General features: G+C 50.7%; 1 protein-coding gene across 1 annotated transcript in view; it reads left to right on the top strand.

Moving 5' to 3' along the window:
• The first annotated feature begins 217 nt into the window (after positions 1 to 217).
• Kcnk12 (potassium two pore domain channel subfamily K member 12) overlaps positions 218 to 11793 on the top strand; it is a 59977-nt gene continuing 48401 nt past the window's right edge. The window contains exon 1 of the mRNA XM_013348978.2: positions 218 to 4828. Within this exon, the coding sequence (XP_013204432.2) occupies positions 4438 to 4828 (391 nt within the window). The 5' untranslated portion in view covers positions 218 to 4437. The remainder of the gene's footprint in view (positions 4829 to 11793) is intronic.

Below are 11793 nucleotides of genomic sequence, written 5' to 3'. Positions count from 1 at the left end.
TTCCAAGATTTCCAATACACAACTGGATGCTTTTGAGTCTCTTGATAAAATCATACATCATCACCACAATCAACTTTAGAATATTTCCACTGCCTTCATACAGAAACTTAACCATCCATTCCTTCTCATTCACCCTTGTTGTAGGGTTTCTATCGCTGTGAAGAGACACCATGATCACAGCAACTCTTATAAAGGAAAACATTTAACTGGGGCTGGCTTATAGTTTCAGAGGTTTAGCTCATTATCTTCATGGTGAGAAGCATGGAGGTGTGTAAGCAAATATGGTAGATGCTGGAGAAGGAGCCGAGAGTTCTATATACAGAGCAGCAGGCAGCAGAAAGACAATTCCACACTGGGCCTGGCTTGAGCATCTGAGACCTCAGGTCAGGCTCTAGCTCCTCCAACAACATTATACCTACTTCAACAAGGCCACACCTCCTAATAGTGCCACTCCCTATGAGCCTATGGGGCAATTTTCTTCAAACCACCACAATCCTTAATTCCAAAGTGACCACCAAGCTGCTTCTGTCTTTGTGGATTTACTCATGTATGGACATTTTTATAAAACTAGAATTCATAATATATGGTCTTTTGTGATACTTTTTTTCCTTGCAAATACAATTCTTTCAATACTGTTATATGTTATTGCCCATGTCAGGGCTCCACCCCACTTACTGCTGAGCGTTCTGTTGCATAGACATACTATGCTTTATTTTTTCACATATTAACTGGCCTAACAGTTCCCACTTGCTACCGCTATGACTGTCAGCGTTTCTGTATGTGGTAGATACAAAATTCTGTGTCTCTTAGCTGTATGAAGACGCCAGTTGAGTTTGAATCTGGCTTTACCCAGTTTTCCTGGTTAACACTCCAGCATTGTGTTTCCCCTTATGAAAGACAGAAAGGGAGGAAGAAAAGAGGAAGTAGAAGAAGGAAGAGAAGTTGTGTCCATCCATTTGTCCTGTCTGAAGTTCCTGTGTACATGACAGATACAAGAAGGTTGGGGTTGAAATGACAGCATCAAAGTAATTGGGTCAGAATCTCCTACGAAGGGAAAGCTTTATGAGAAGAAGGAAATCTGGGTTGGCAAGGCGGCTCATGGGCCATGCTGGAGGGGAGCTTGGTCCTAAACCTGAATTCACTCTTCAGAGCCAATGTGGTAGAAGGAGAGCACCAACTCCCATACGTGATGTGTGTGCGCACACAATCACATCAAATCAGAAAAGAAAAGAAAATCTAAGCTGACTCGACATTTGACAAGCTGAAGAAGAGGGGCCCACAGCATAAGCATGGTCTGGTGAACGGGTTGGAAACAGCTTGCTTAAGGAGTAAGAGGCAGTAGGCAAAACGAGGATGAGACACCCCCACCCCTAACTCTGGGGATCACATAATTTAAGGCACAGAACCACAAACTCAAAGACTTAAACACCAATTTTGCATAATGTTAGGAAATCATTGAGAGTGAGGTTTAGAGGCATCAGTCCCATGACTAGACTGAATGGGCAGGATGACTGGCAGTTAGGATGGACCTATATGGGGAAATCTTGCCACAGCAAGCCCTATCTCTAGGGCTTTTGGGACAATTCTGGGCTGAGTAAAATCACTGAAGATAGCCAGCTGGGCAAAAGCCACATCCATCATGGGGCTGGTTCCCTAAAGGACCCACATCTATGAGCAGGGAACTCATCATTTCTCTATTACATCAGGAGATTTGTCACTCAGTGTTGAAACTGATGCCAAGGGTTCTCTGCTAATCAAACTAGAATCACAGGTTGGAGGACAGGGTGGGCCCTCTGCCAGCTAAGCAAGGAGTTGGACCCAGAGGCACAGGACATTGCAGTCAAACATGCCATCCCCTCTCTGGGAATCCGGGCAAGCCGGGAGAGGCCTGGCAGTTCCTTTCAGCTGTGTCTGGAGCTTCCATAGACATCTCCTGAAATCACACCTGTCAAGGCTCTTTCCAGCTGACCAGGCAAGTGGAGTTCAGTCCCAGAGGTTGCTGTCTGCAGCGGCTGACTGGGGCAACAGTCAGCTGGGGTGACTCCTGCAGGAATCTGAGGGGAGACAAAGGCTTGGGAAGAGAACAGTTGGCAATAACAGCAGTTCGTGGTGGTGATGGTTGGTGATTGGATAAAGCTCCCACTGTGCTCCACAGTGAACCAGGGCGCTCAGGGCTCCCAGTGGATAAGCGGTTTCCTTCTTAAATGGCAAGTAGCGATCCAAGCCTGGAGGCGGCGGTGGAGTGGATTTCTCCCCATCTGTGCACATCAACGAGCATGGGTCCTCTACCGATACACTGGAGCAGCGTCTCTAAGATACAAGCCTCCGTTACCCCTGGCTAGTCATAACCCACATCCCAAGACAGGTGCCACTCAGCATTCCACACCTCTCCAGCCCCCAGTGCCAGTTTGTGCCTCTACACTGGGTGGGGGGAATCCCAGCTTCACAGCTGTTCAGTGAGGGGTCCCCCTTAAGTACCACCAAGCTTCAAGGACCACTTTGAGGAGATCTTAGCTTGGCGTTTTCCTATGGTGAAAGCTAGCGAGCCTGGCCCTGGGCTGGGAGCAAGACAGAGGCAGCTCAGTGTTTTGCCAGAGTTTTCGCAGACACCTGGAGTGTCTAAGAAGTCACCATCGGTATTTTTCTTCCCTGTTATCTATATCGTATCGTTATCAGGATCCTATTCGGGGCCAACGAAAGAGGGAAGGGGATTAAAAAAAAAGAGACTGGCTACCCAGAGAGGGAAGTATTATCTGTCTATATCGAGAGCGTTCTTTGCTGCACAACTTTATGACCTCAACCAGACTGGGTTCTGCCGGGCAGGGAAGGACTGGCGACTGTGTGCACCACTCACTATCTTTCCCCTCCGATGTAGGGCGGTGGAGGCTTCCCTAGGGCGTTCCAAAGCACACCGTTTCTCCTAGCGGGTTTCTTCTACCCTCCTCTCCCTCCACCGTACCCGCGGTATATCCAGACTCTCGTCCCTCTGGAGGGTGAGCTAGGGTAGCAGAGAAGCCCCAGCAGTGTCAGGCCTATGATCCTCGGGCTCTGGTGGCCCCAAGTCCCCCACCTGCGCGTGACTCCTCCTCCCGTCTCAATTCCGCAGCGTCCGCACCCTGGCGACACGCTGTTTCGGCCACCGCACCTGCGTCAGGGTGGAGTAGGGGACAATCTGGAGGTAGAAGGGGAAACAGGGAGGGTCTGGGGAGCACCACGGTATCGGGTGAGCAACCTCGCCCGGGGTGGCGGAGCCCCCGCAGCCTAGAGCCTCCCACCCGAGTCTGCGGCACTGATGCGCTGTCCGCGGTGCTGACGCCGGCCGGCTGCTCAGTAGGGAGGAGGAGCAGACGCCCTGGTTCCCTTGGTGCCCGGAGTCTGTCCTCGGTTCCCAAACAGTGTCTTTTACCCGAGAGGACTTCGCCGGAGTCCGGGCGCTGCGGTTGGATTCAGGAACAAAAGAGCGAGCAAAGGGAACTTAAACTTCAGGCTGGAGCCCGAGAATCGGAAGTCGGGTTTGACTCTCGATAGCCCCCGCAGCCCCTGAGACCTCAAAGCGCCAAGTTGAGCAAAGTTTCCCAGAGGCTTGAGGAAGGAAGAGATTCCGGAGCTCAAGCTCAGGGAAGGAAGGACGCGGATGTCTAGCACGCTGACAGCCAGCACCGCAGTGGGACACCTGCTCCGGTGGGACGTGCTGGTGTCGCCAGAACGACCCGGAGGCGTCGCAGCAGCCCAACTCTCCACCCCTTCCTCCCTTCCCTACTCACCCCTCCCCAACACCCCGCCCCGTGCTCCGGTGACTCCGCCTTTCCGTGCCGGGTAGCTCTTCGGTGGTAGCAAGGAAGGGAAAGGACCGCTTTCCCGGAGGACTCGGCTCGGCTCTGAGGCTCCCAACCCGACACCGCCAGCTCAGTCCCAGTGGTGGAACAGGACCGCCTGCCAGGCTGCGCCTAGGCGCCACAGAGCCCCAGCAACCTCATGGGACGCTCCAGAGGACTCTCTCTGTGCCCTGCTACCGTGTTCCAATCCTAGGCGTCCAGACTCCACGGCTCAACCTGTCCGCAACCCCAAGGCCTGTCTGGAGAGGAGTATGCGGCCCGGGGCCCCGTGGACTCCGGCCACCGGGCGGCACTGGCCTAGCTTCGGAGTCCGGAGCCCGAGGGCAGCAAGTGACGATCCGCGGGTGGCTGTAAGGCGTCGGGGAGCGGAGAGAAGCGCTCCAACCCGGGTGCCCGCTGGGCCGCACGACTCACGGTGTGTGGCCTGAACACCCGGCAGGAGGCGGAGGCTCCCTGCCGTCCCGGTTCCAGGGAGGCTGCAGAGGGGCTCCGCGGCGGCCCCAGACCTCTGGCCACCATCCTCACGCTCCTGCTCCTACGGCGGGGATGTCACGGCCCCGGCTCCGAGCGCCGCCCCAGCCCCGGGGTTGAGCTGCGGACCATGTCCTCCCGCAGCCCCCGGCCCCCGCCCCGCCGCTGCCGCCGCCGCCTGCCGCGCCCCTCCTGCTGCTGCTGCTGCTGCCGCCGCTCGCACCTCAACGAGGACACCGGGCGCTTCGTGCTGCTGGCCGCGCTCATCGGCCTCTACCTGGTGGCGGGCGCCACCGTCTTCTCGGCGCTCGAGAGCCCGGGCGAAGCGGAGGCGCGGGCGCGCTGGGGCGCCACGCTGCGCAACTTCAGCGCGGCGCACGGCGTGGCAGAGCCGGAGCTGCGCGCCTTCCTCCGGCACTACGAGGCCGCACTGGCCGCCGGGGTCCGTGCCGACGCCCTGCGCCCGCGCTGGGACTTCCCCGGAGCCTTCTACTTCGTGGGCACCGTGGTGTCGACCATAGGTGAGCGGCGCGTTCCGCGCGTCTTTCCTCTGCGCGCTTGTCACTCGCTGTCCTCTCCATCGATCTGAGGATGGGCCCTCTCTGATACCCTTTGCTTACTTTTGTCTCGCTCTCCATCCCCTGGGTCTCCTACTTTTCCCCCTGCATTCGGAGCGAAAGGTGGCCCAAATGACCCATCTCTAGCTGTCATCAGTGTGTCAGCTAGGTGCCAAGCACTCTGAGCCCTCCTTGTCCAGGCTCTGTTCCTTGGTTTTGTGCTCTGTAAGGGGGTTTTTGAGAGAGAGCGTGTGTCAAGGGTTGCTATTGCCCACCCCACCCAGGCCTCACTATCCTCAGCAGGTGATTATAAAAGCCATTTCTTCGTCCATTCATAGCGTTTTTATTTCCTCCTCACATTCTCTTCTCCTGACCACACTGCCCCACCCCCTCACAGTAAAGTCCGTTATTCCCAAGCCAGTCCTTCCTCTAGCTGTTTTACACCATTCACCTTGGTTGTCCCCTCCCCACACCCCTAACTTCTCCGAGTTCTTGACCTCTTGTCTGTTCCCCTCTTCGCAACCAAGAGTGGTGTCGAAGGACAGCCATAGGATAGTCGCCTTTACGTTATGCTTTGGGTAGAAACAGCTCACGTTTGCTTAACCTTGGGGAAAATGTGCAGATTCTCGAGACCCCAGCCCTCCTTTTCAGCTAGATTGAAGTCGCCTGGCGCTCCTTCTGGAGAGACACTTTCCAGCCACCTCTGTGTCTACCCCCTCCCACCTACTCCTCTTCTCCGGCGTTTGGAAGCATAGGAAACAGCCACCTTCCCCCATTTATTTAGCTAAACAGAGAGCAGAAGAAACATTCTTTGACAAGACTTGGTTGTGTCTCACTCACTCCTTTTTGTGTCTCAGGGTAAGAGAAGCACTTGCTGGTCACAGCAGTCATCCGAAGACATTCTCTTTTGCTGGTGCAATTGGGGAGGAAGGGGCTACACTTTCAGGGAAAAGAAGTGAGGAACTTTATAAACACCCTTTCCTCGTGCCAGTTCGGAGTGTGGGGCATGGACTCCTGCCTACTGCTGCCTTGGAGGCCGGGAGAGAGGTAGCAGGTTTGTTCAGGATGTGCACAGAGGCAAAGGTCTCTCTGCATCTCTCTCCCTGTGTGTATGTACATCCGTGAAAGCACTCCCTTGCCTCCAATCGTTTTTCCCCCGTGTCATGCTTGATCTGATTATTTTAAATAGAAAAGGCAAATATGGACTGAGTCCAAAGTCTACACAGATTAGATAAAAATACCCTTTAAAAATATATCATGTTGTTATGGTGATTGAAGATATAAAATGACCCCCCTCAAAATCCCCTTTTAAGAGCTGCATGGAGTTGCTATAGCAACTTGAGGGTTTTTTTTTTAAGTGCTTTAAAAGTACTAAAGATGCTTAATCTTGGAGGATGACATCATGTATTTATAGTTCATTGTTGACATGTACTCTTCTCGTAAACACTCCCCGTTGCTTCTTCTACATATAGGTACACCTATACCACAGTACCGTTCTCCCAGTGACTTGTTCTAGCTTCCTGATGGAACTGCAAGATAAGCGGAAGGTGTTGCCAGCTTCTCTTCCCCTACAGTCTGTGAATCTATCCAAAGAGATTATTTCTGTGACCTGTGCTCACTCTGGGTCTCTCCTGTGCATCATTGTCCTTCAGGCTTCGGGGGCTTCCCCTCTTGTTTGGAAATTGTTTCATGCCTCAGTCTTTAATCCGCCGTCAGGATTGGGTAGGCAGGTAATGTGGACAGGCTACACCAAAACTTGTGGCTGTGTTAGCAAGAACCTAGCAAGCTGCTTCCCAAATCTGCAGGCCAACACTAGTACCAGAATGTGGATGGCTCAGGATTGAACTGGCCCTCTGTGGGGACATCAAAACTGCCATATGTGTAGTGTCTACCAGCTGCCTGCCTGCTGCGACTCTTGGGGATAGTGGTTTAAATTGGTCCTCTTAATGTCAGCCAGTAAGTTCTGCTGAGTCCCCAGCCAGCGTGATTATTCTTTCAGCCTTCTCTGTGAAAGATGTACTTGATTGAGATTTCAGTGCAGACCTACATATGGCAGCTAAGTTTCTGCTTATATATGTCCTTCCCTTTAAATGTCCAATTGTTATTATTACTGATGTAGTTGTGGATGCAATCACACAGGGAACCAAAGCTCAGTCATAGATGGATAGTTGGGGTCCTCTAGTCTGCCCCTCATCTGGGAAGAGGAAGACTATCATGTTCTGGGTTTTACTCGATCAACAAATACCACAGGGTGTGTGATTTATGCAACAGTGTGGGATTCAGGGATCCAACTCTATACCCCACCTAATGAAATGAGGACTTTCGGTATTTATCTGGCTCAGATAAATGATCTGTGTAGCTTTAGTATAGACCACCCTTCACTCATGTCATAACTATGAAGTGTTGTGTGTGTCAGGCCCAGTGCTATGGTTTGAAAGGTTAACCTTTGTTCTGCATGTTCTATAAGCATGCTTCACTGTGAGCAGCTGAGATACATCATATGTTAGTCATCCTCACTACAGATGACCAGAAAGAAGAGACCTTTGGTCAAGCCTGTGTGATATAGTATTAGGAGATTTATACAAGGTCACATGGTTAATGAAGGATTCACCTCAATCCAGAGCTGAATTTGTGTAGTGTGTTTTACAGTAATTTCATACACAGAGCAGTGGGAATATCCTTATTGGAAACTGAAATACTAATAATGTGTATCTTCTTGTATGTGTGTCTGTCTGTATACATGCATAAATCTGACACTAAGATAGGAACTAATTTGCTAGTCAGGCCAGCAACTGATTAAGTATAGAAAAAGCTCAAAGGGGTCACACAGATATTCCAGGCAGATGAGTTAGAAGTTGCTGTAGGCCATAGATAGGCAAAAGCCAATACAAACTACAGAAAATCAGAGATGAGCCCTAGCAAGCAGGCGACAATCTGGAGAAGTGTGGTCAAGGACTCTCACTCCTAAAAGCACATATTCAGGGGAAGCAGCAAAAAGGACAGGGATTGACCCTTCAGTAGTAAGCAGTCTAGAGGAAGGTTCAGGTTGGCCACTCGCATTCAAGGTCAGAAGGAACATCACAGAGAGGGAATATTTCTCCTAACATTTGGCTTGAACAGGGCTCCATATCCTGAGCTGGGCATCTTGCAACTGTGTAAGCACACACGTGTTCACACAGCACAGACCCCGTGGGGGAAAATGCGCCTGTGATTATTCAGCTGTAGTTGAAAGTCTGAGGAGCTCAAGCAAGATGTTTAACAAGTCCGCTTTCTACTCTAGATTATTCACAGATTGCTCACACAGATCTGAAAACCTGGGTAATTACTGCTTCTCCCATTCACTCTCGGTGACATATTTCCTGCAGGGTGGGGGATTAAGTTTAGTTTAATATGAACATGTTGGTGTCTGCAGTCCTCCACTTAACAAACACCCAAAGCAACAGCATTCAAGGCGGATGCCAGTGTGGCCTTTGATACGCGGCTACCTGCGTCATCTGGGACCCGTCTAGGTCCTGGCTGGGTTCTTAGCAGCAGCACTCTGGCTTGGAGAAACTCAGAACAATCTAAGGAGTATTAATCAGTCCTCTCACATCTCAAAGGCTGCTTTATTGGCTTGCTTTGAAAAGATTAAAAGGAAGCTTTCCCTTGGGGCTTTCATTATGTGTCTGCTGTCAGATTTACACATCCAGGAGAACATATTTAAAAGTCTCTCTCAAATGGCAGCTTGGTCGAAACAGAAATATTTTTTGCTTCCTTTTATTAGGTTTCCTGGCAGAGATTTTTAGCTGTAAAGCTAAAATCATGCCGGTAGAGACGATATGGGGTAGGTAGGTAGGTAGGTAGGTAGGTAGAGTTGTCGCTTTCGGCTCTGCATGATTTAGCTCAGTGCTTTCAGAACTAGGCACACTTGATTATTTGGTCACAAGGCTAATAACAAGACCTAACTCCACTTGCAACCCCTCCCTTTAAAAAAACAAAATCGTGGGTTTTTAAAATGTTTTTTTTTCTGCAGAGTAAACTAAGGCATTATAAGACCAAATGTCACTACCACGATTCATATGGGTTTCTTCTAGCATGTATGTAGTAGAGCCGGAGGTGGGGTTGACACCTGGAGTGAAGGGGGAGTGGGCTGTTGTCACTCATTTCCTTCTCTCGTTAACGGCCTGTGTTGGGAAGTGATGCTGTGACCGTTTCAAAGGATACTTGGGAGACATACATTGCGTGTGACATCCATCTGGAGATGAATAGGAAATGCGTTCCTATTCTCCGTGCCCTCGCCCCACCCACGCACACCTCATAGCTGACCTAGACCACAGTAAAGAGTGATCGTTCAAGTGATTCAGACAGAAGTCTCCCATGCAATAACCCTGCTCCACGTCTGCGGGTCCCTGCAGGAAAGAAAACAGAGGATCTAACTGATGTGGGGCACTCTTTCCCTTGGTTGTGTCATCAAGGTCAAGCCCATGTTTCCACATGGCCTGCACATGTGGCTTTTAATAGGCGCATAATATTCTTGGTAGTTGATGCTTCCTTGCTGCAGGCTAGCTGGGTGGCTCCCTGCCTGGGCTATTTCGAGTAATGCCACAGTGAGCATCTTGATGCATATGGCCTGTTCCTTCTGTTGAGCATCTCCTCGGGGTGAGTCTCCAGCAGGAAAACTGCTGAGTCAGTGGGCACCGCTAGTGAAGCTGCTGAGTCAGTGGGTGTTGCTGTCTTCACAGCTTCTGGCCAGCCCTCTTAGAGGGAGGAATTGTTGGCTCTTCCCCTAAGGTGAGTCTCTGCTTCTACAAAGCCTCACGGAGGTCGCACAGCCATCCGCTAACTGTTCCATGGTTGCAGGCCACGTAGATACTTGGTTTTCTCTAGGATCGCGCTGCATTAGGCTGATAGCATCTTCAGCCTCCACTGCCACCTCCTATGGGAGCACTGGTTGCCAGAAGGACGAGGAGAAACAGATGGTGACAGCTGCAGATCGTCAAAGACTAAGAGAAGAGGAACATCTGGACCCTCGTCTTTCTGGGTCTCAGGCAGCTGATGGGGAGCATTCTTCCACTCAGTGCTGACACTGCCCAAGGACCCCAGTCGAATGGAGCAAAAATGCCCTTCAAGTTTTATAGCTGCAGGTACCATGAAGATCTTCTAGAGCTTTCTCTAAGCATTTAGGAGAACATTTTGTCAACAAAAGCCATTCAGAGCCATGATAGATAGACTGTAGCAGAGCTGTGCTGACTAGAGCTCAAGGCAAGATCCCCAGCCGTTGCATTACTCTCAGATGCCAGCTACTATTTGACCTCACTCACTCTCACTCACTCACTCACTCACTCACTCACTCACTCACTCACTCACTCTCTCTCCTCTCTCCTTAAGACAGCCCTGCTATGTAGCCCAGGCTGGCTGCAACTTGCTATATGGCCAAGGCTGGTTTAGAACTCATTTCCCAAGTTCTAGATTCTGGTAAGCCACAGCCTCATGGTGATACACAGATGAATAGAAATGGGATCATTTAAGATGCAAGAGTTAGCTAAAAATATGCCCGAGCTATCAGCTAAGCAGTGTTGTAATTAATATAGTTTTTGTGTGGTTATTCAGGTCTGTGCGACTGGGAAATGAATGTGCAGACTCTGACTACAAATGGCACCCAATATGGGCAACTTCATCCACATAGAATCCGAGAAAGCTTGGGAAGGAATTCTAGACACAAAAGAACAGAATTAAGCATGGCTTCTTGGAGCAGCTTTTTCTGGAGTGGGCTCTGTTTGCTAAAGGAAAGCACAGTTTCCAATCATAAACTTCCTCTAGAGGACAGTGGCTGTGGCAAGGAGGTTTTGAACCCTGACTTTAAGTGCCACTTTCCTGGGCTTAGACAGAACTAAACTGACTCATCAGTGGGTCACTGATGACATGAATACCTGGGCCCTAGAATGACTGGCTCCATTTGCTTCCCCTGGGTCTCAGAGGGCTCATGCTGGGGTGACTGTGGTAGGAAACCCAGTGCCTTACAGTGTAAAGTTTTACAATCCCTCGTCTTCAGGACAGATGTTGTAGACTAGAAAGACAGGGTCCGCCATGCAGTCTCTCTCGTGTTGTACAGGACAGAGGAATCACCCAGTGTTTCCTCGCTCTGCAGTTTCTGCTAGGAGATCTAGGGTAGAACCTTGGGGGGGTCCACATTCCTCACAACCTCCTCACTGTGCCTAGATTTTCTGGGTCTCAGATAACACTGTGGAGGCAGGGATCAGAGAAGCAGTGCAATCAGGGTCAGCAGCTGTGTGGCTTTGGGCTGGGCATATCACAAAACAAGGGAGTACCAGGAATCACTTGAGTCCCTTCCTCTGATGCTGTCACACCTGTGAGGACTGTTCCCTTAGCCTCAGTATGGGCTGGGGCCATGCTAGCTGCACCAGCTGCAGCTGCCTGCCTAGGGCCCAGTTCGGTTCTGTCACTTCCAAACTGTGGAGTACTGGAGCGGGAACAGTTACTACAACTCCTTGGCTCAGTTAGGTCTCTGGAAAGTGAAGATAACAATGCCTCCTAAGCTGGGCATGTTGTCCACACCTGCAGTTCTAGCGCCCAGAAGGTGGAAGCAAGAGTATTGCCATAAGTTTGGTCCCAGTAGGGGCCTACATAATGGGTTCAAGGCCAGTCTGAGCTGTGTAGTCAGACCCTGTTCCAAACACACAAAGTATCTGTGAATTGAGCTCAGTGGTAGATCATGTAATTGCTTAGCATAGCAACAACCAAATGTACATCACATCAAAACAAACAAACAAATAATAATAGAACTAAGAGCAATCAGGGTTCCCTGCCCTGTGGGAAGGCCAAGGACCACCCACCTCCATCCAGGTCTAATAAGGTGAGCATCCAAACTGCCTAGGCTCCCCCAAAGCCAGTACGTGCAGTAGGATCAAAAACCCATTGCCATTGTTCTT

Source organism: Microtus ochrogaster, chromosome 16 (genome assembly GCF_000317375.1).
Source record: "Microtus ochrogaster isolate Prairie Vole_2 chromosome 16, MicOch1.0, whole genome shotgun sequence".
NCBI lineage: Eukaryota > Metazoa > Chordata > Mammalia > Rodentia > Cricetidae > Microtus > Microtus ochrogaster.
Note: the sequence above shows the minus strand (reverse complement) of the source record. Positions and strands in the feature narration are given on the sequence as shown.